The following is a 24,347-nucleotide window of genomic DNA, read 5'->3' on the forward strand; positions in this document are numbered from 1 at the left end:
TATGAATAAGGCCATAGGGTTGAGCCCGGAAGGGTACCGAGATTGAGGCCGTCAGGCGGGGGACTGACCGGCAAAAAAGGGTCAAGTGCCGAGCTCTGGCAATAGACTGGAGTCACATTTGATCTGAAACCAATCCTGGTCCTGGCGGGCCCCTATCCAGCATGTTTAGATGTCTCCCTTCAACAACACACCTGATTGAAATGATCAGGATCGTGATCAGGCTTCTAAGACCTGCCGATGAGCTGCTCATTAGATGGCTATTTTTACAGTATGGGTTCTTTCTCAACACTCAAACTACTTGACATGACTTACCTTAAACATTTGAAACTGACTCTTGGCAATGACTAAGAATGAAATGATTACTGGCCCTTGTGAGAAAAGCAAATAAAAGGAGCCAAGCGGCCGGGCGCGTGCAAAAATCAATGTCGTCATCATAGCCCCGCCCACTTTGTGACGTTGCCTGACGTCGCCGGTTTGAGCGGTGCAAGACAACAAGCAGCATTAATTTGGCGAGCGGACTCCGAAAGGGAGAGCCAGCGATGGCTTCGCTCGGGCAGGAGCGCCGTTACGGGCTGGCGTGCGGGAAAAACAACAGCAGCAGTAAACACGGACCCAACAGGACACTTTATCACGTCAAGCTCACCGACACCGCCATTCGAGCTCTGGAGGCTTACCAGAACCTCAAGGTAGCGATCGAACACGCACACGCACACACACACACACATGTCAAAAGTTGTTCTCTCCGCTTATCTTCTTGCTCCCAGATATGTTTGCGTCACAGTGAGAGTCAATCACCACACATCCGCACTCATTTAAATGACTTTTCTCTTTCACCTCAGGCTAATTTACCAAGTGAGCCGTCTATCTGTTTCGAAGGGAGTCAAGGGGTAAGGACATGTTTAATTTCTACTTGAATTTATTTCTCATTTCCACAGTAAGTGATATTTACGTCCTACTTCATTTGTGGCATGTAAAAAAAAAACCAATGCAATTTGATGTTAAACAGGCAGCTCCCCACTTCAGCTGCATAACTTTAAAGTTGAATCCATTAGTTTATTAGCCATTCATATACATGTGACAAACACTCATCTGTCTGTTTTCCAAAGCGCAGGTGTCAAACTCAAGGCCCGCCACATTATTTTGTGTGGCCTGCGAAAGAAAATACAGCATGTCAACATCCATGATTCTTGCTTAACTCTGAACGAAAATGTCAATTTCTCTTATAAGAACGTTGCCTTTGCACGCATTTTCTTGGTACGTTATGACAGTTTCTGGAACAATAGTTAAATTCTATTTCTTCTCCTCTTTGAAAACTATCCACCCATCAATTAGTCATTTGGTTATAACAGCTTTACAAGGGAAACTGTAACTACAATGTGGCCTGCGACTAAAATGAGTTTGACACCCATGTTCCGAAGTGGTTGTCCTCATTAGTATGGAAGACCCAGAGAGAGTTAAATGAGCCATGAAGTATGTATTTAGCCATCCATCCATTATCCGAACAGCATATCCTCCCCAGGGTCGTGGGCTCTGTATGGATTTCAATATTTATTTTTTCAGTACTTATATGCTTCATTATTTATTGAATTATTTCAACATTTTACCTATTGTCTGTAGTATTTATCCTAACTAGATTATTCAATTAAGCTGCTATGCACGTTTTGCAAAAGTGCAAAAAAGGGAGAATATGCAAACCCCACACAGGAAGGCCCCAGTCTGAATTTGAACCCACAGCAAGTCCATTTTATTTATTATGTTTCTTATTCTTATTGTTCGTATTCTTACTATTTCCCTTTGGTCAACTTGTAATTATTTATTTAAACATATTTCTTATTTCAATAGTTCTCATTTAGATACTCAATTATTTAACTATTTTTTTTTCATGTTAGTACTCTTATTCTCTGTGCTTCTTGAAGTAATTTTAGCCGGCCTCCATACAATAGGATGTGTCACAGCCAATTTGACGTCCATCCTTTCATTTTTTTTTATTTAAATTTTTTTAAGAACACTTGTCCTCACTGCAGTCTCGGGCGAGCTGAGCCCACCCCAGATGACCTTAAGGCTCAATCACAAATAAATTTAACATTCACATAAATTCAGGGAAGGAGAATAAAGACACAATTGTCGCTAACGCAACTCACGGGATACTAACGCAACAGTCAGCTGCTCACATGTCATAAATCTATATATATCAAAAAAAAAAAGCGGTCAAGTTGTAATCAATTTTCCACAATTTGACACTGACAGTGTAGTGTAAGTTTAATGTGATTGTTGTTTCCTTAATGTATATGCACACATCAACAAAACGTGTTATGAACGAATATAGATGCATGTAGATGAAGGGCTAGATTAGTTGTCTGGTGCCGTCCTTTTTCCAATTAGAAAAAAAAGGTATCAACTGCATTTATCTCACAACCAAACGTTCACATAAAGATCATTAACCCAAAAAGACAAGGCTATTATTTGTAAGAACTGGGAGGGCCGCGATTTCAGTCCTGCTGCGGACAAATGTAAAAATGGCAACTAGTTGTTGGAGCGATGCCCCTTCCCCCAATCCCGCGCCCACTATGTGTGTGAGCTGCTTTTCTGTGTGGTGCACAAAACAAATATGCATCAGAGTGTGAGCAGAATTTCCCCTTGTGGAATTTACATCAATTACAACAACAACAAAAAAGTAGCAGCATTGTTATGCTTTCACTCTGCCTCAGTTCTTGCCACGTCTTGAGAGTACTTTTTAATTAGTTTTAATCAGCACTTTAGCTTGTGTTGTGTTTCGTTTTGCCAATATACCAAAATGTGAATGATGGATGCTGCCCCACCCATTAGCAGAAAATAAATGCCCCCGGCTACTATTTGAAATATGATCTATGTCATTTTTCTCCTCCATTCTGCAACTGCAAAGTAGACTTTGGCACATGTGTGCTGTAATGATCCATAATGAGGGCTTGTGCTTAAAGCACACTGGAGGCTTGCAGGTCACTGGGTCAGGTCGGCACTGTGGCGGGACAGTGAGTACGCACACGCACATGCACACTTTCATATTCAGAGTCAACAGTGTAGTGAGGAGCATTCATGTGTCAAATGAAGAGCCCTCAGTGACGCACATTGATCCCGTTGCCTCGTGGGAAGTTAATGTTGTGCATGGCGTGTTTACGCTTGGTTAGAAACTTTTTTTGTGGAGGTGGTGGGGAGGTCTTTCGAACTAATCCGGAATCTGCAGCAAGCGCCATCAGATCATATCTGTGTGCGTGGGTGCGTGTAGGGGTGCGTGTGAATGTGTGTACATTCAGGAACACCGACAGCTTTGACCGCAGGGAATGTTTTACTTTTCAGTCGATGCAAATTGCACGGGCTGGTGGGAAATCGCTGCAGCTTGCAAGTTGCAAACCTTCGTGTCTGGACAAGATTAGTAACGAGTACTTCTCTCTGCCGATTGTAATACGGTGAAAAATAGTGGAGCAGGTGTCAGTAGCAGGTCATTGATTTTATTAATGCAGCGCACTTTGGGTTTTTATTAGTGCTGTCAAGTGATTCCAATTTTTAACTAATTAATCACAAAAAGTCCACGATTATTTGTGAATAATCGCATTTTTCAACTACTTTTTTTGTGAAGCTTGTAACAGATATTTACTTGAATAATAATAAGAACCCGTTTATATATGCGTGAGCGGACAGAGTTACTCCTGCATTCGAATAACCCGATTGTAACGATAACAAACGGGCGTCGTGATGCAAATGGACGCCATTTCCGCTTGTTACTTTCTGACGTCAATAAAACACATTAAATGGTCACTCACCACAGCAATAAAACTGTCGCTTTCCTCCTCGCTCCAAAAGTGTGCTTTTGAGCAACGTGTCCGAGTCTTGTGGGTTTTTTTTTTTTTAGTTTTGTTTACATCTGCTTGTGTATTTCAGGTGAATTACGCGCCAGATGAACAGACTTATACAAACATATCTAAGTGTTTATATACACAACATGTCATTTTTGCTGTAGCGACAGAAAATCATGTAGCCAAGCTTGGCTTGGTTAGCGAGTGGCAAAGTAAGATGGTTGCTGGTGTCTTCACTTCTCGCTACGCCTACAATTACTTCCTGTATTATGAAGGCCAACGTTCCTTGCAAAATAGAGCATGCACAGAACACAAACCAATGCCCCGTTCATTCGGATTTCGGAGGTAACCCAATCATGTTTATATGACCCAATATTCAGGTTAGAACAGGACCCATGATTTTTTTAAAACCTCAATAAGAGCACATCTGGTTTTTCCTTGTTCAAAGTTGGATATGCTGCACTTTGATTTGATTAATTTGATATATAATGGTTTGGTTGATTTTCGATAACTTGAAAGGTTGATCATTTGTCTAACTTTTTTTGAAGGACATAGCTCGGCTGTGTATTTGTTTTATGTGTTTCCCCATATATCCACGCAATAGGTCAGGTATGGCAGTAATGAACAGTATGTCTATAATGAGTCCCTTTTTTAGGAAATAATTGGTTTTATAAACGATTCCTATATCTTTAGGAATGTCACTTTTAACATTTTCTATTTGAGATCTCCAGCTTTAATTTTTCATCAATAACAACTCCAAGAAATGTTATTTCATTTACTCTCTCTAATTCAATTGATTTTGACTTTGTGTTTAATTTTACTAGTGCCTAAGATTATAGAAATTGTGTTATTTAAAGTCAAAGATAATTTATTTGTATCAAACCAGTCTTTGAACAATTCTAATTCATTTTCCACAGTAGCCAGAGGCTGCTCAAGATTTTCACCAAAACAATAAAATGTTGTGTCATCAGCAAATATATTTTTAAATACTTTAGAAAAATAGCAGATATCACTGGTATAAATAATTTGGGACCAAGTACAGACCCATGGGGAACCCCATGTGATATCTTCAACTGGTTCGATTTTACGTTGTTTAATTGCACATATTGATCTCGATCATCTAGGTATTTTTTATCCATTTATATGCCAAACCTTCTCTCATGTCTCCATTATTGTTTGATGATCTATGGTGTGAAAGCTTTTTTTAACTCTATGAAAATCCCAATTGTATATTTTACATCTATATTGGGAGCAATTTCTTCTACAAGTTCCATTACTGCCATGGAGGTGGATCTTTTGTCTATGAAACTGTATTGGTTGTCACTGAAAAGATTCCACTTTTCAAAGAAATTGTTGAGTGTGCGAAAAAAAAACGTTTTTCTAGAATTTTTGCAGCGCTGTCCCGGGCATTTGTTTCTTTCTCTTCCCATGTGTGGGTGACATATGCGTGTTGCAACACATGCCTCCAGCCCATAATTGGAAAATATAAAACCTTTGATACTCAGTTTGAGGCCCAAAATACTAATTTTGTCTCCCAAACTGGGATGCAAGACCGCTTATTTTGAGCCTTGTGGGCTAGTATTTCTTTATTTTTTTCTGTTGAAGTCGGTCCAGTATTTAATGTTGCCAACTCCTGCACTGGACTGACCTGGATGCACAACAACAGGAGACCTGTTTGATGTGGATGCTTGTGGTGCTGTTTATCGGAAGTTTCCATCCTCTGGTGTTATTGTGATGGCTCCTGGATGGCAGGAATTTTTACACACAGTCATTAACCAAATGAATGTTTAGAGGTAATTACAGGAGCCGTAATACTCTGGATGACAGTGTCAGCTTTCTCTGTCTCGTCTGACTTAAACATGCTCTTGTGTTGTTAGGTTACAGAGGAGCCTGTTAGCAGAGTAGATGACGAGACTCAGCTGTGTTTCTTTAACAATATGCCAGTTTTGTCAGACTAACGCAGTGCTTCTCAATTATTTTCTGTCACGCCCCCCCCAGCTTGAAGAAAACAATTTGCTCCCCCACCCCGTCACCCACTCTCCGCCACAACTATAAATAATAGCATTTTTGTTGCAAAACAAACCTACTCTGTAGTGTTCAACCTCGCTGCGCACAATGGGCAATGAGAGTGCCACTGCCAACTACTGGAGTGGATGTGCAATTACACTTTATTGTAGTACGGCGGAAAAAAAGCATGTTCCCCCAGGGTCACACGCGCCCCTCTCAGCATCGCATTGCCCCCCCCCCCCCCCCCCCACAGGAGGGCCCGCCCCACTATTTGAGAGGCACTGGATTAACGCAACCTGTTGTGGGGCATTTTACTGTAAAGCCCTCAAAGCGCCCTACAATGTTCCATTTTGCCTTTGCATGTTATGAAGTGTTTCCATCTTTTTTTTTTTTATATGTGCTCAATGCTTTATAGGCTTGATTTATTCATGTCCTGCACGCCCGACCAATTGTGCAGGGCTTTTAGCCTGGCAAAACTAGCTAAAATCCCCTGAGGGACCATCCGTGTGTGTGTGTGCGAGTGTGTGTGTGCGTGCGTGCGGGGTGTGTGTGTTTGTTTAGCTTGTGTGTATGTGCATATGAGTAAGACAGGATGAGGTAGCCCTCACCAATTGCTTTTTTTTTTTTATGAGTGCTTGTGGGTTTGCGCTAGCGGCTTTATGTGTATGTGTGTGCACGTCCTGGCCTCTCATTTGAATAACAAGGAGTGGGGAATGTGGCCTGTGTTTTGTCACCTACAATGAATTGACTTTCTCATACTAATGCATTACAGTCAATCCAGACGTGATGTACTCTGCCTTAGAGTTTTTTTTTTTTTTTTTTTTTGTAGGCCAGAGCAACACGGTTTATAAAATAAGTGCCTGCTGTGTATCTAATGGAGCAGAGGCTAACAGGAGGACAAGACATTTTTCGCACTGTTGTGCAAGTTAGATACATTTTAAGTTCATGACTCAATTTTTAACTAAACATCGCTGATGGTAACAGGAAGTTTTGAATAATCAAAGTAGCTGCAAGCAGAAGGGAAAACAACAACACACTTTATTGTGCCCCCTGGGGGGAACTTCAGTGTTACACTCAGTTTCTTTGTACAGTATTTGATCATGTCACATGCGTGACAAGAGAACTAGTACAAGAGCCCAAGCCCAACTGTGTGGAGGGGTGCCCGACTATTTCTAGTCGGAACTTCTCTGCCTTGCACACAAGCTCGGGCTCCTTCCCTGCCAGAGAAGTGGCATTCCATGTCCCAAGAGCTAGTTTCTGTCGCTGGGACCCGCGTCCGGGCAAAGGAAAACCAGGTCCAAATATATTCGTCGTCATTAGGGTTCTTGTGAGCTGTGCTTTGTCTGGGCCCTCACCTAGGACCTATTTGCCATGGGTGACCCAACCAGGGGCAAAAAGCCCCAGACAACTTAGCTCCTTGGATCAGTGCAAACCCCTCCACCACGGTAAAACCATGTCCTAAAGGGCAAATTAATAAATTAAGTGAGCTCCTAAGCAGCATGAAGCATGTGTTTAAAAAAAGGAGTTTTAAAAAAAAAATGTATCTGGGAAGTCCCCCACCCGATCCCGCAGATGACATTGTGGTTGAAAAGTGTGTATTCATTATAAAAAAAGACTACTGTAATCACTTTAAAAGTCTAGTTTAGAAGTCAACTCCAAAATGTTCTTTGCAATAGTATGTCCCATGTGGCCCCATTAGTCTAAACACGGTATTACGATTATTTTTATTGCCTTTGTGGAATATGAGTTAAGCCGCAAAATCCTTTTTTCATCTAACTCAGGGAGGACATTTTGCCACTTTCTGTCGATTGAAAATGACATCACAATTACGCACGGCTCAGGAAACAACTGATCATGGATGAGCAAATTATTTTTATTTCTGGTTGGGGGGAAAAATGTTGTCCAAATAAATGGCTTGTTTACAGCATCCCAAAATGATTCCACTATTGTTTTGTATTCTGGTTCCAGGTATACACTACATTTTTCAAACAAGTAGAGATTGTAAATCTTTACATCTTCAGCCAAACGTGAGTTTTTTTAGACTAGTGGCCACTGTGATGGTGGAAAAATGACTTCTGTGTCTGATCAAGCACTTCATCCTTGTTTACAAGAACCGAGTACCATCTAATTCCCTCACGTGAAAGTCCAGCGTTCAGGCTTATGAGGCATAAAGGGCCACTTGTTTCCCTGCCACACATACACACACACACACACGTTTCAAAGTATGGTATATAGAGCCGGCCTTGGTTGGGGGCCGCACAGGGAGGGGTCGCGCTGAGCCACAATTTGTTGAAGTTGACAGTCTGGCCTCGAGCACCTGCCAGAGACAAATTGTTCTTGGCATCAGCTTTGGGAAATTCTCAAGGTCGCACCCCGACTTTCTTTCTCCTCCAGTGTTGAAACACGTGGCTTTGTCGCTGTAAAATTGCGAATGGAAGGCGATGCTGATTACATTGTCTCCCACTGGAGGCAGTCAGCTTAATGACCCAGCATGTGAATGGCAGCGAATGACAAAACATGATGAAAAAAGTTGATCATAAAATGGAGTTAAAAATTATGGATGCAAAACTGGGTTAAATTAGTTCAAGGTACTTAATTGTGGTAACTGGTAATTGTCAATATAAAAAATAACTCAATGACGATGCTGTTTTGAAAGGCGTGTTTACTCGCATTCTTGTTACAATATTGCACACTCTTTCCGAGGCACAAAAACAATAATCACATTTTCCAGCATGAAACTTTGCAGACTGTTTTCATCCATTTTTCCAAATTGTAACTGTAATACAAGTGTAAAAAGAAGTCGACTGCTGTATGATTAAACTTAAAAACTCAAAGCAACGCAACAGAATTAGAGCTATTGTAATCGGAGGAGGATTGTTACTTTTTGTCTCCACTATTTAATGTTAACTCATATGCAAGTGTAAAAATAAATGTTATTCACTCTGTCAGTTTACGCTCATTTGGATTTGACCCATGTAAAGGGGTAGAAGGAGCATTGCTGTAGGTGAACATCAAGACTCAATGCACCTCAGTCTGTGATGGAGCTTGTATTCTTTTTTTTTGAATAGTTTTTGTGATGTCAGTCACAACAGCTAGGCTATATGAGTGTATACCACGTTTCTATATTGCGCTAATTTTTATTCCTGTTTGTCATTTATGCTGTAACATCACCAAGCTCAATGCCAAAAGCCAAAGAAACCGAATGATGCACTTTGTACAGACATTTGTTGAGGCCTCTTTTTTTCAAAAATGTTTGGTCACGTTCCAAATGTTGTAACTCCATGGCTCCACTGTTAAATTGCTGGCACGCTTTCACACTCACTCAAACATGCACACATGGTGTGCCACCTTTTTGTATAGTTCAGTATGAGCTGGCAAAATGCGTGGTGACACTACTAGCGGGCTTGTTGTTTGCAAGGGGGGGGGGTTCCGCTCTGCCCAAATGGCAAGTCGCGGTCCTGGGAACGACTCTCCTCTTTTGTTTGCGATGAGATGAGATGAGGAGTTTATGTGACGGCGGTGAGGATGAGGACGCAGCCAGGCTGTCTGGTGTGTGTGCGTCTCTGTGTTCTGCTTTTGGGCGTGTGTGTGTCACAGCTATCTCATCCTTGGCCTTGGTCCTGCTCGGCCTTCCGGCTGGCAGAAATGTTGATTACAGCTGAGGGAGAGGAGCTCGAGCTCAGCCTCCATGCAGTTGCTCACGCTGCACTAACACACGGGGGGTGTGTGTTGTGAATGCGGCCGAGGGTGGCTTATTGCCTCCTGCTGGTAACAGACAGCAGCCTTGGCGACAGGTTTCTCTCCACCAACACCACATGCCGCCCCCCTTTCTCCTCCTCCCATGGAACCAGGGAGGCGAGGCAGTGCCATGGCTCTGGAGCCCAGGAGGCCGGAACAAAAGACGGCCTGTTTTCAGAAGGCCATTACTCAGGCTGCAGAGGATATGGAAACAATAGGCTGCATGAGTTCTACACCCCGACACCACATTCAGCCAAAAGTTCGCAGGAAACTTAAGCCCTGTGCACCGACGGCAGTCTCTCACAGTTTTTGTTCCATCAACTTTATAGTTTGATAACATCAGGAAAAGGAGCCTTTTCCTGTCCGGTGGGCCGAGATATTTATGACGACTGAGAGTGAAACTGCTGCTCATTTAGCAGTCTTGGTTTTTCCTGACCACCAATGCTCTTTAAGAAATAAGAAGGAAATATGTCTTCACAGTTCCTCCCTTGGTAGATTGATGTCCATATATAAAGGAATACTAATTTTTCATTTTCTCTGCTTTATAAAGCCTTCTTTTGGGCTTTGCCACTCAATGACTTGTGAATGAATGTGAGTGCTTCTCTGTGATTGACAGGCGCACATTCCAGGGCGCAGTCCGCCTTTACATTACAATATTGCAATTACAGCTCTAAAATGTGTTATTTTTCCCTTGAACACAAACACTTTTACTATTAACCTGAATATTTGGTGCATTAATAAATGCTGACCATGTTCAAATAAGTAAATACATAAATCAATAAATATTGACAATTTAGATGCGTTTGCAAAGCTGGCACAAACAATTATTTTGCTAGTCAACTCATCATCAACAGTAGTCACAATTAGTTGCGTAATTGTGGCGGCATGTTGCACCAGCAAGCAGCTGCTCTTATATAACCAGCATAAGTTTACAGCTTGAATTCTTTAAGGTATGCAGAAATTGATAAGATGATACAGGATTCAACTTTGCAGCTTGTATCAGCATTTCTGAAATGTTTCTAAATGATGGTGCAGTTTAAGTTGAAGGCAACATTGTGGCCTTGAAAAATGTTGTAATTGTCATTTTTTAGTGCATTTAAAATAAAAGCAAAACTATACACTATGCAGAGTTGTACCAATACTACAAAACTATCTATGAATACAAAAATAAATACTTGAAAACAAATTTCACTCTTTTTGGACACCAAGCCTTTTTTTGGTATTCCCCAGTCCTCCCGAACGCGCAGCGTGTCACTGCAATGACTTTTTAGTCTTATGTAGTCATTCTAGACCACAGGGACCCATTAAATAGATCATTACCTACCAGTGACTCTTGAAGAAATTGGGAACTGAAAATGGAATCGAATCAGGGCTTGAGTGAATCGTTACATCTCAAGTAGGAAGTAAAAACGAGATAACCATTGTAGAAACAACATAACAAACAACGTTTGATAAAAGGTGATGCAAATTTGACTTTAAAGGTTAAAGTGCAATCAAAACGCATTTGAGACTGAGAGATTGTTTTTGACCTTTAAGTAATATTTAGTTTGTGCGTACTGCTGCAACACACTTGATTCGAATAATCAGATCATCAGCAGGGTCTGCAGAAGCTAGGTAACGATCCTGATCTTTTGAATTGCAGCAGGGAAGTACAGGACAGCTGCCCTCTAAGAATAGGATTGACAACCGCTGCTCTAAAGTGTTGAAAATGGTTTGCTCTCTTTAATAATGTAATGCTAAAGGGACGTTGATCCAGCTAAATATTGGCACTTATGTAATGGGTATGTCACAGGCAGGAACAGGATTGATGATCCCTGTATTAAACTGTTATGTCACAGGCTGAGATGAGCCTCCTGTGTACTCCTTAAGCAAGCTGATGTGCAACTTTGATAAGAATCCAGATGAAACCAATGTAGTAGCTGTACACTCTCTTTAAGGACGTGCAAAGGCCTGCAAGTGAAGACTTGTGCAGGTGACTGATAAGAGGGGAGCTTGAAGCTTTTATTGCGCTCTCAGAAACGCTGAGTTGCCTGACGTCTACATTATAACGCAGAGGGTGGACAAATTTTTTGATTGGTGGGCCACAATGGGTTCTAAAATTTGACAGAGGGTCCGGACCAGGAGCAGATGGATGGAGTGTTTTGGTAACTTCACCTCATTGGAGAGAAAAATACATTTCATTTTAAATGAAAATGAACAAAAGCATTACAACAAAATATGTCTTTGAGAAACTAGAGTATTTAGAAAATAAAACATCAACAGGGTTTATTCATTTAATTTTTTTTCAAGTTTGGCGGGCCGGATTAAAACTTTTTATGGGCCACATGTGGCTCCCGGACCATAGTTTGCCCACACCTGTTATAACGTCCTGTCAAATATTGTCCTGAACATCTGCACGTCAGTATCCAGTGAAAAAGGCAATGTCCAATTTAGTCATTTATAAAAAATGTCCCCGCAATGGGATTGTCTGTAATGTGGAAAAAAAAAAGTGAAACATGCTTTTCGCAGGACAAAGACGTATAGCTTAATATGAACAGACATTGTATGTTTGTGTAATTTTCCCCCTAGTCAACTACTTGCTCCTCTCCTTTTTCCTTCGTAGTACATTAAGCTGCCAGCTCCCACGGCGGAGTCGCCCAATGCGCTTCGCGTCTTCTCCTTCTATTTATCCAGCGACTGCAAAGACCAGCCACAGGCCAGCTTCGACTGCATCCATCAATATGTTTCAAGGTAGGAAGCTATTACACAAACGCACAGCCTCTGATTTGCTCTGAATTGAAAATGACATTTACGTTGGCCCAGTCCGTTCTTCGTTAGCGACAGCCAATCGTCGTCGAGAACAACATTTCCATGTTACACTGGGGCTGCCGCAAATGATTATTTTGGTGGTAGAACTACTCGCCAACAGTAGTTGCGAAGAAGGTAGTGAAATCAGAATACGGTAGTAAATTAGGAAAATACATTGTGCTAAAGAAAAGAAAAATAAACACTCGCATTGGTTCATTTTGTTTTCATTTAAGTTTTATTCCAAATGATTTGTTATTCTTCACTAATGTAGATAATTTGGTCTACACAATCAATGTAACAAGGAAAAAAATATAAGGTGGAACATATTTTTGTATTATTTTGTTTGTTACTACTATATTCCAACAATCATAATTATGTGTTTTATTGTTATGCAATGCTAATGAGGCCTTGTGGCAAATATGTCACAAATATGTTTTGTTACTTTGCGTACTGGAATTTCCCAGTTCGCAAGTGAGCGTGAGATCTTTCTGCCTCAATGTCAAACACGGCATACACTCACTGTTTTGGTTGTTAAAAAGCATGAGTTCACTCACTAATGCTTCCTTAATCAATAGTAGACGCTACAATATGTTAGCGTAGCAAAAAGGACATCGTGTCCGTGTACAACAAAGACACACCTGTGTGTGTGCTAACTATAGCCAGCTTGCAGACACAGAATTTAAATAAAAAAGGCATCAGCCACAACGTGCTTGCTTTCTCTATGATTACATATCGTTGTCGTTCTGCCATGTCAGGGATTTTTGCATCGTAAGTATTTGTGGGTGAAATGTACCGTAACTTTAGGACTCCGTTGCTAACACCAGGTAGCCATGACACCCCTCCTCATTACCCACAATGCTTCTGTGTAGATGACAATGGAAACTAAGTAATGGCTGAAAATCCAAACTTCATGCATTTAAGACACACAATCATTTTCCCTTCACAATTCTTCAATTCTTCATTTCAATCCTCCAGTTGCTTTTTCTAGTCTTGTGCTTATGCATGGAGGAAGTTAACAGGTAGCTTTATTTGTTTATGGGAGGGGCAAATTCCATTTCCATTCTCCTACACAATATTTTAACAATGATTTTTCATGACATTTGCTCACTTTGGCCTGACAAGTGAGTGGATATTTCCAAGAGAAAGGCTAGAAAGTGTGCAGTCATGCGTGCAAAATAAGCCGACTAATGATTTTGTGTGTGACGCATGACTTTAGTCCGAGAAGAGTTTTGCAAAGCAGCTGTGTGGAGCCAAGATTGACCGAGCCAAGCTGGAGGTTTTCCATCAGCTGTATGCTGCCATCAAGCTTTTTGTCTTTTTAGCATGTCGCACGCCGGGCTAGATCCAGTCTGTGACGTTACATCGGCCAAACTCGGCCTTCTTGGCCAGCTCCCGCTGCAAACTGCACTTCGTTGCCCTGAGTCTATGTTGGTATGCTGCTGTGCTCGCTGGACTTTGTTCACAGTGTTGACAGCTTCAAGCTCCTGTGGCTCAGCGGCTCTCTTTTGTTTTGTTCAGACATGTCCAAAGTCCGGCTCAGGGGCTAAATGCGGCCCGTGTTCAAATTTCTACTGGCCCGCAGATACCGATATATAATGACTAATGTATGGCTTGCAAGTACTGTTGAAATACATACACAAGAAAGCTATTCCATATTCCACCAGAAGGTGGCAGCAGGCCTGTGGTCGCGGTATGAGGTGCTTTCGGAAATGCTCTCCGAGCGCACCCTGCCTTTTCAAACTTTCAAAGTTGTGTCAGGTGTCAAAGTGAACCCCTGCTTGCATGACCTTTATGGGATCTTTCCAGCACATTTCTAAAATAGAAACTGTAGTGAAGACAAAGAAAGTTGACAGAGAGGATGAGTTGCATTCAGGACAAGTGAAAATTGGCAGATTTTCTTTCATTGAAATGCAAAACAAGTGCATCTGAGACTGTGGCTGTTATCAAAAACCACATATTTATATATATATGTATATATATATATTTTTTTAATGAAAGCAACTGAAATCTGAATGTTCGGCTCTTGCATATTTTCACCTCGCCAAATCTGGCAAAAGTATGGACAGCCCTGGTTTTGCTGGTTTTGCAGTGACGGCCGTGAGCAGCTGGAAGGTCAAGGGGTCATCCAGGACAAGATCACCGTATGCGCCACCGAGGACTCCTACCAGATGACGCGCGAGAGGATGTCTCAAGTAGAGAAGGACAGCTGGAGCCGTTCTGCCATCGAGATAAAACCCGGAGCCACACATCTCAGTAAGTATTCACCTCGATCGAGGGTCTCACAACCGGAAATTGTGAGTTTTATTGACTTCCAGTATATTCATCCATCCATCCATTATCCTCATAAGGGTCATGGGCGTGCTGGAGCCTATCTCAGCCGTCTTTAGGCAGTAGGCGGGGTACACCCTGAACTGGTTGCCATCCAATCGCAAGGCACACAAAGACAAACACCCATTCACACTCACTTGCACTCCTCGGGACAATTTAGTGTGTTCAACCAACCTACCATGCATATTACCCATACGGGGAAACCAAGAATGATCCAAAAACCCGGCGTCCGAACCGAAACTCTGTTTCGCTCCCGGACCCACACCTCTATGAATAGAGGTGTAGCCATATGAAACTTACTTTACCATGCATATTTTTGGAATGTGGGCAGAAACCGGCGTACTGGGACAAAATCCACACAGGCACCGGGAGACAGGGGCGATGCCAGGGATTTTGCGACCCATGAAAATAAATTTCTTATCCCCGCCTTTTCGGTGCCCCTGCCAGGAGAAGATGCAAATTCCACAGAGGAAAGCCTGAGCCTGGATTTGAACCCTCGGCTTCTACACTGTGAGCCAGATGTACTAACTTGTCATCCACTGTGCTGCCCATTTCCATTATATCTTATTGAAAAATGGTTTTGAAATGCGACTACCATCCTGGAATGGATTCCATTATATTGTATTTCCTTCGGCAGCAGGACGTCTTCATGGCTAGTGCGTCTGGCTCACAGTTCAAGGTTTAGATCTCGCTCAGGCCCTCCCGTGTGTAGTTTGCAAACTCCCCACGCTTGTGTGTGTTTTTTGCATGCACGCCGACCACATATCTTGTTAGGTTAATAAAAACTGAACAGTTTTTCAATGATGTGGCCGCAACCAGCCCAGGGTCTCCCGCCTCTTGCCGATAGTCAGCTGCGAGAGGCTGCAGATCAACCAAAATCCTAATGTGGACGTGCATGGAGAATTTATGAAAATGTAGTTTCCAACTTGGCCTTTTTTAATGGTTAACTATCATCCTGTTGCCTATTGGAATTCATTTGAAAATCCCAAAGTGCCCCCAAGAAGTTTGGGGGTTTAATCCTTTCCTCTATGCCGATTTGTATTTGACATATTTTGGATAGAATTTTATTAGTGCACAGTTAGTCATCATTTTAGCTGTTTTTCTTTTTCTCACTCATCAGTGATGACATGACTGTGGTCTGATATAGGTTTCCCAACTTTTTCTAGCAATTCCGTGCCGGTGAAATTTCATTTGAAAAGAAAAAAAAATGCCTCAGTGACTTTTGGACAGTGTCTGACTTTAAACTATTGTTGCAGATATAAAAAATCCAAATGTTATTGCAAGACTGTTCTTTCCTGTCTTTTTATTATTATTATTATTATTATTATTATTATATGGACCGATGAGTTCCACGTCTCATATAATTATAATAAAAAATAGGACCATAACTCCCGCTAATGTTATTTATATATGTAAAAAGATAATAATAATAACTAAGAAACGTGATTGCTCACTTCTTAAAAAAACTTAACTTATATTTTCAGGTGTCACGAATCATGAGCGTCATGCAGCATTTAGCTCAAACGTGCAGAGTTCTGAACTTTCTCCCCTTCAGCGCTTAATGCAGTTACGCAATTCTGTTTCCTGGCAGGACTGTTAGACCCCCGTGTCGGGTCTCGCTCCAAACTCTTGCTCAAACTCTGGATGCACTTGACCAAACTTAGCCCTTGTGGATTGTGTAACAACTGTTTTCAAGATGAAGATTCGCATGTTGAAGCCTTCAGTAGCTGTGCTCTGTATTGTCCTTTTAGCTTGAGGACGCGCTTTTAAACACTTGAGGACGCGCTTTTAAACACGCATTACGGAGCAGGTCGTTACCTCTGGACAGGCACATGGTCGACGTGCATATGTGGCCTTCTGTCATCCTTGCATCATCTTTTGCAAAGGTGATTTATGGCTGATGATCCAGAAAACATCACAGCGCATATTTTGTGGTTGAAATGAAGGCACATCCTGTGACCTTCAAAGTGCAGATTAATTTGAAATAGGATTAGCAAGGGGAGATCGCTCTCATCCATGCCCGAACATGCCCTACAAGCTGGGATCATTTCCACCCGCAAGACAAACGACTCGCGTGCACTTTGGAGACTAATTGGTAATATTTTAGGTGAAGTCGTCATGGAGACAGTGCGGCCAAATATCTTAATCAGGTCGTTTTGCAACTTTTGTCTGCTCCTCCGAGATGCACTGTTAAATGTGGACTAGATAGCATTGGTGCCACAATTGTTTTTCAATACGATGTCCTGGTCATGTCTGATTCATATTTGAGATCATTGAGATTATTAGCAGCTACTATGAGATTACAAAATGGACCCTGTATAATCCGTTTTGGATGATAGGTGAATTATACTTTATTTGAATCTCAATACAAATCACAAGAATACAATTTCTGAGTGAAACAATTGCCATAATAAAACTTTTATTAACTGGCTCTGCAATATTTTGAGGAACATTTCAACATTTTGAACCGTCACACAATTATAGAAAAGAACGAACCCCTGTTAAAAGACCATAAAAAGCTTGACTGAATTAAAGCTAATAACCTTTTCATCCATAATGGAAGCTTAGCTGGGGTAGGCCTCTAAAGGCCAGTTAACGGGATCTTTTTTTTTTTCCGCTGAAGTCCTATTCTAGTGAACAACCTCAACAGAGTTGTTACCATGTCATTGTGAGTTCCATTTCCATTTCGATTGTCATCATCGCACATTCCCCCTTTTGCCCTCACTATTGCCTTTTCTGTGGGCAAATCACGCATTACATAAAAACAAAATAAAAGTCAGAGTAAATATTCAGATGGAAAATGCCCAATTATATACAACACCATGAGTGTTCAAATGCTGATTTTTCTGTTCTGTTTAAAATGCCTGTGCATTAAAATTGCTGCTGTAGAGTTATTCATGAAGCTCATTCTCGCACATTATACTGTGTCCCTTGGTGACTAAGCAGGTTGTTCTGTATTGTGTGATCAGATAAAAGTGTCAAGATCCATAAGAGGCCGCCCCTTGCGTCTGCGTCAGACAGCGGCTTCTGCAAAACTCCTGCATCCAGCCGATGGAGCGGCAGCATGGCCTCGGTCCACCAGAAGCCTCTCAGGGAACGCGTCATTCATCTGCTGGCTCTCAAGTCCTACAGGAAGCCGGAGCTCCTGCTGTGGTCGGAGAGAGAACGGGTCGGTACCAAGGACAAGGCAGAGCTCGGAGCTATATTGGAAGAGGTATGAGGAAGTGCATGTAGTCATTGGACACTTCATTAGGCACACCCACACAGGTCCATGAGATCAGAAACTGGATTGTATCAAGATTGTCTACATTTTTCATGATTTTTAGAGCTGCACCAATCACAGCTTTCTGACTGATCATATTCGTCGCCTCACAGCAGAAGAGGACAATAGCTGACTTTTTCAGCTCTCCGCGGAGGGCGATCAGATCACTGGACAAGATCTGTTTAATTTTAAGGGATCGGCAGGTCACCGGTCCCACAAAATGAAGGAAATTGGCGCCGATCCCGGCCTTGTTATTGGTGAACAAATTTTAACAATACTATTGAGAAATTGACAAATTTATGTCATGTTAAGCCGCAATTTCAACCACGACACAAAGAGCAAAGATAGACAAATGCAAAAAAAAACACGAAGAATTGCGGCATACTTGGTGCAGCAAAAGAGAACTGATGGATTTGTGCATGTTTTGACACACACTTGTTTGCTTGTCATTGGGCCAATGCTGTACTTATCTCCTCAGACATGTTTGTTTTGGAGACGGGATGTCTGCAGCCTGTAAAAGATCATTTACGGGAAACCTCAGACACAGCGCGTCTCACCCCATTAGGGACATGTTTCAAGTCTGTTTGAGGAAGACATAAAGAAATGACTCCTTAGAATGAGTACAACAAAGAGTATCGCTTACAACTACAGTAGACCATTGTGGGATACAAAAATAGAATAATAAATGAGATGAAAATGGAGGCTGGTTGTGTTTCAGGGTGCAAAACCAGACGAGTGCAAATATCAGCAGCATAGCTTGAGCTGTAGTTTGTATTTCAGGTGGCCAAAGTGAACCCCAAAGATAGCAGCTACCTCCTGAAAGACGACTTCTACAAATACGTGCAGAGAGACTGGCCTGGCTACAGCGAGGAGGAGCGACTGCTCGTTAGCAGGTTGTTGTTGAGGTGTGTTTAATTGGCAGCCATGCAATCTCTCTTTGTGTCATACACAACAAGAGAGAAATTGTTTGTGTGGACAAAAGACTTGGGCATTTTACGGGATCCACAGTTTACGACAAAGTTCCATTCCTACAGCAGTGTCGGAATGTGTTGCAGTCTATCACTAATCTACTCGAACATCAATAAATTTGGATTTGCAATCAATACATTAATGAAAAACACTTGGAGCTGGGTATAAATCGAAAACGGTACCCATGAACAAGCTTTCACCAAGGATCCAGAACGATAGTAATTACAGTACACTTAACACAACCTGTTTTTGTCTTGCTGAAATTAAATGGCCTCTTCCTAACCTGCAGCACATACTGGGCTGGGCCATGATGACTAGGCGAGGGCACTCGGGTCGATTCTCCTAAGACACTAGTCAATGACGGTGTCCATGACGGCCAGCTGACACATCACCAAACGCAAAGAGACCCCCTCGCCCTCTGCTTCATTACTTTCGTTGGCCAGTCAAGTATCTTACCTCCCTAACCTATTAGACACACATGCTGTGAGCTAACATGCAAAGTAAATCATGACTCCTCCCCCACCATGTTGCGTTATAAGAATACCGTACGTACACTGTTGATGTCTTCTGGAATTGTTGCGGTAATAAGATTCTCCAGTGTTGCTCACTCATGTTTTTCTTTCTGGCTCTTCTCAGGAAGTTGCAGCCTTACGTGCACGGCCATTCGAGGAACACTCAAGCCAATGAATCAATCGTGAAACCATCTGAGGATAGAATGCTGCTGCATCGCAGCCTGACAAAGAACGGAGTAGTGGTGAGTACTTGAACATTGCTAGATGTCATCACTGCTAGATTGTCTGAGGAATGTGTCTCTGTTCATCTTCCAGAAACGCCCTGTGCCTACTGAGAGTCTACAAGCTCTGGCTGCAAAGCGACAAAGGCAAAGTGATCAAAGGACACAACAGCAGCCAGTTATCAACGGACTCTTAAACAATAAAGTAGCCGCTGTCACTGATCCTCTCAGTTTCAACACTAAACGTGATTTCCAAGGGACTAATAACACCACAGGGAGCTACGTTGCCGACCACCAGCACGGTTCTCCTCGAGCCCATGACGTGTCGAGCACCCCTGACGTTTCGGAGAGCGACCAGCACGGAAACAAAGCGATGAGCGGCGAGCCACCTCGGGCCGAGTCGGAATGGGCTCAGCAGCAGAGGAAGAAGAAATCTAAAAAGCACAAAGACAAGGAGCGGCAAAGGTTGAAAGACCACCGGGACAAAAGGTGGTCAGAGGACAGTCCGGATCTCAAGCACGAACAGGACAAACTTGGGAGTAAGGCTCTTTTTTTTAAGATGTTACTTTTCATAAATTTCAAACTCACTGGCCACGACATTAGGTACACCTGCATTATCGATTAATTAGATCCAAAACAAGAGCTTGAGACAAAATCCAGATAATAAGGCTCACTCTTTACTTCTGTAAAGGTATTTGTATAACCAATGTGCCGCTGTTCCTTATATGCAAACTACGCACACATAAGGCACCATCATCCGTGTGGGGGCCCAGTTAGCGTGAGGGGACGCGTCACATCACTGGTCGGCAGACGTCGTTGCGTCAGGGCTCCTACGTGCTCTTGACATGTCGTTCAAATGTCCAGTGCAGGGAGTAGTCAGGTGGGATAACTTCCGTCGAGTTGATTTTAGATTTTCAGGACACAAACAGTAACAACAACAACAACAACTACAACAAAAGTCCCAGGGACCCTTCCCAGTAATTGAGCAGGAAGTCGTCGATTTTGATTTCAAGTAGCTCATTTGGGCAAAACTTCGCCTCAGGGGAAACGCCTCCTCGAGAAGTCAACCAAATGGGCCCTAATCGCACGCCAGTATCCAAAGCAAGACGGGTGACGTTTTTTATGCTAATGTGGGTGCAACGTGGCCCCAAAATTTGAGGGTCCCTTTTGGGATTCACCGCGTGAAAGGGTGCGAGGGCCCGTTCAATTGCTACTTGCTGCTTTAATTGTATTGATTTATTTTGATGGTGTAGAAATGCACTGCATCATACTCTGATGTTTGTCTTGTTAACGCGGCTATAGTAAATTACAAACACAATGATAAAATAAAATAAAAGAAAAAAACAGGCAGTTTCAAATAATGCCATCCATAATCTGAGAGTCAATCAAAAGATAATTAAGACATGTTTTCACCTGTTGTTAGTTAAGGATTATGCAAGACATGCGCTCGCGTCATATCATGTTTGCAATCTCTTCTCATTATGAGAGCAACTCAAAATAAGCCACAAATGAAGAAAATTGCAACCATGCAGTTTTGTATTCTGAAGCGATTGCACGCACAAGTGTGAGTGCACGATGAGCAAATGGATCTTACAATATCGGCCATTTTGTTGGGTTCTTTAGCTCCCTAAAGTGACGCCTCCCCTGACGTCTCCCACCTCGGAGCTCGTCTGCAGCTCGGTGGCTTACGTTCCTGACTCATGTTGTTTTTGTGTCTTCATCCATTGTGTGTCTTTTTTTTAGATTGTGACATCACTAATGACCAGGATTTGGTGGAGAAACCAGATTATGTGAGGTAAGTGTGAACATGTTTTTTTTTTTTTAAATTTTACTGTAACCTTCCATATCAACGATGAATGTCACATTTTGACAAATACTCAACTTCAGATATAAACAACTGTGTGTGTGCTGCTGTTTTGATTAGCAACAGATGAACTGGGCTCAGTCGAGTGACTAGTGGCTGTTATGGACTGAATTAATTACAGTTACTGCCCGCTTTTTCCCCTGATTGTTAAAGAGAGACATCTATTTAAAGGGAGTCACTTTTTTCTCAAGTGAGACAGGTTTTTGCACGTCATTTATTGCTGGAAATATAGTGTGTTTGGAACCAGCAATGCAAAACAGCATTTTGTTCCACTTTTAGTATTTTTAAATTGCCATATTTATTACTGTATTGTTACACGTGAGTAGAGTTAACATTTCAGATGACTACATTTCAGAATTCCTTTTTGTTAAAATTTAGTTTGAATATTTTTGTCTGCATTTTCATATGAGGCACTATGTTACTAGTGTGTTGGGTGTAATGCATTTTACATGTCAATATAGATTGTGATCCCCTACATTATTGCAGTATTTTATTTTTATTAGCAAGACCTCTGTTCCAATTACTTGCGTTGTTGATTCCTGGAACTGGATTTGAAAGAAATATTTGTTTGATGCTGCCATCTTATGCCAGAAAATGGAATTGCAGCATCCGGAAATTGTTCAGGGAGGTTACAAATGAACTGCTTTGAGTGGGATTAATCCGAACAGCATGTCGTGGCATTCTATGATAGTTAACCGAATGGTGTGATTGTTGGCACTCACGAAATTGGGTGTCCATTTGCAGCATGTATGTCCGGATCACAAGCGTGGAGCAACGTCAACGGTACCAGGAGGATTTCAGCGCTGAGTACGACGAGTACAAAGATCTGCACACCCGAATCGCCACCATCACCCACATGTTTGTTCAACTCGCATCCAAGCTCAAGAGCATGTCGCCCGGCACCAAAGAGCACAAGGTGCATCCTCTTACAAATTCAGAGCAGCGCATGTTGAAGAGTTTCACGCTCTCATTCTAATATTTACATCGTGTTCTACTTTTAATAGGTAATGGAGGATCAAATTTTAGAAAAATACAACGAGTATCGAAAGGTAAGAAACCTTATCTATAGGATTTCATTGTTTATTATCATTATTATTAAAACAGTCCATATTTACGTGTGTAGTGCCTTATCTGTGTGTAAAGACACGTTTTTGGGGAGGCCTTCATTCCTGAAAATGCATGTCCATTTTTTTAATAATCAAAAATAGTTTGATATTTGTTTTCCCTCAGTAATATTGAATTCAAATATCCTGTTGTATTTGACATATATATTTTGTTAAATGGCCTTAGTTAAGCTTTGCACTTCAATCAGCATCATTTTCATGTTAAGCTGCCCCTTAGCCTTCTTGGAATTTAGTCATACTGGCATTACCTGTTTTTTTTTTTTGTTTTTTTTTTGTTTTAATTTGTTTGTTTTGTTTTTTTTCTACCAGTCTAGGGGGAAAGCTATCTATTTGGGGTGTGATGCTTTTTTTTTTTTTATTTCTACAATTCCAACATTCCTAGAAACGAACAATGTGCTGGTGAGATGGGGACTAACTTTTGCTCGCATACACCGCGCTTGTGGCCCCTCGTCTAATGTTTATCTATAATATGTTGATTTGGGTTGGTAATTGACGCAAAGTAACTTGATTCTGTCCATAGAAGTTTCCAGATTACCAGGAAGAGAAGAAGCGCTGTGGATACCTGCACCAGAAACTGTCGTTTATCAAGCAGCTCATCACGGACTACGACGTCTCTCAAACCTCCTCATAGCATCGGCTCTCCCTTCACGTCGGATTCCGTTCAACGGGGAGATTTTTTTCTCGAACAATATCAAGTCCATCAATGATGGAAAGGTTTACCAGAAGAGCCTGTTTGACTCATCACAACACATGAGAGTTGCCTCCTTTGAAATGTTCCAAGAAAGCCTTCTGGTCTGCTGCTTAGCTCGTGCCTCTTTTCTCTTGTTCTGCTGTAGCATTGACAATTTGATATTTTCTTTTTTGGACGATATACTAATGATTAATATTATATTTGTATAGTTACAAACCCTTCATCTGTATGAATTTGATTTCAGCTCATTTTCTTTAAGATGTGCCCCAAAATGCACTTGTTTAAATCAGGAGTGATGGAGTTCCCCCCCCCACCCCCCAACCCTCCAAGTCTCCCAACCTAAATTTCTGAAAACATCATGCATGATCAAACACTTGTTTATTTTACATGCATCTGTGGGTTTCAGGTCTTTTTATAACTACCCCTCAGATGCTTGATTTGTTTTTAGAAAGTCATGTAAGGCCACATTCAATCCTATCACTGGCCCTGAGGTCCCCGCCCCTAGACAAAAGTATTTATTGAGTGCACTGTTTCACTTCCGTACATAATTGACGACGTGATTAGACTTCCTCCCTCCATACAACAATGTGGGACAAAGTATTTTTCTCGGAACTGCTAATGTATTTATTTTAAGACGGCCTTCTTCCGTCCTTTATTGCGGGCTTGTGCAGATTATAGGTCACATGACGTTATGGAAGCTCTGGGAAAGGGAGATGAATAACCTTTTGGTCTTATGTAACTCAAAGTGACTGTAGTCCCTTTTGTACTGCCTATAGAAGCTCGCAATTTACATCTCCCTCACCCCACGTGATTGATATATACACCAATAAGGCAGCAATGGGGTTGATAAATTGTGCTTTCGGAGCCCTTGTGTGTGGATCATTCTGCTACCACCCTGTTGAGTTTAAAGCAATTGTATGACACGTATTTCACACGTCACAACAAACTGTCATACAGTACAAGTGCATCTCAATAAATTAGAATATCATGGACAATGTAGTTTATAGCAATAAT

The 24,347-nt window shown here is 41.7% G+C and overlaps 1 protein-coding gene across 3 annotated transcripts; it reads left to right on the forward strand.

Moving 5' to 3' along the window:
• The first annotated feature begins 442 nt into the window (after positions 1-442).
• LOC148336954 (RNA polymerase II elongation factor ELL2-like) lies at positions 443-24,197 on the forward strand. Of its 3 annotated transcripts, none has more exons than XM_088296744.1 (12): positions 443-686; positions 840-887; positions 12,178-12,305; positions 14,452-14,615; positions 17,660-17,904; positions 18,733-18,857; positions 19,558-19,675; positions 19,749-20,193; positions 21,398-21,449; positions 22,263-22,434; positions 22,523-22,567; positions 23,166-24,197. In XM_088296744.1, the coding sequence occupies exons 1-12, from the start codon at positions 540-542 to the stop codon at positions 23,271-23,273; spliced, it is 1,797 nt and encodes a 598-aa protein (XP_088152870.1). In that variant the 5' UTR covers positions 443-539; the 3' UTR covers positions 23,274-24,197. The 3 variants fall into 3 exon arrangements, with proteins under 3 accessions (XP_088152870.1, XP_088152871.1, XP_088152869.1); XM_088296745.1 differs by having other exon boundaries at positions 18,733-18,845; positions 23,163-24,197; XM_088296743.1 differs by having other exon boundaries at positions 444-686; positions 23,163-24,197.
• Positions 24,198-24,347: the final 150 nt, after the last annotated feature.

Source organism: Idiotropiscis lumnitzeri, chromosome 5 (genome assembly GCF_059441095.1).
Source record: "Idiotropiscis lumnitzeri isolate Australia: NSW breed Sydney's pygmy pipehorse chromosome 5, RoL_Ilum_1.0, whole genome shotgun sequence".
In the NCBI taxonomy this organism is placed as follows: Eukaryota; Metazoa; Chordata; class Actinopteri; order Syngnathiformes; family Syngnathidae; genus Idiotropiscis; species Idiotropiscis lumnitzeri.

What these genes read in the sequence shown, in the direction of transcription:
- LOC148336954 (XM_088296743.1), top strand. Translation starts at nt 540, where the DNA reads ATGGCTTCGCTCGGGCAGGAGCGCCGTTACGGGCTGGCGTGCGGGAAA. An exon ending in AGGCTTACCAGAACCTCAAG is followed by an intron (nt 687 to 839) that starts GTAGCGATCGAA and finishes CTTTCACCTCAG; the next exon opens with GCTAATTTACCAAGTGAGCC. An exon ending in GAGAAACCAGATTATGTGAG is followed by an intron (nt 21,450 to 22,262) that starts GTAAGTGTGAAC and finishes GTCCATTTGCAG; the next exon opens with CATGTATGTCCGGATCACAA.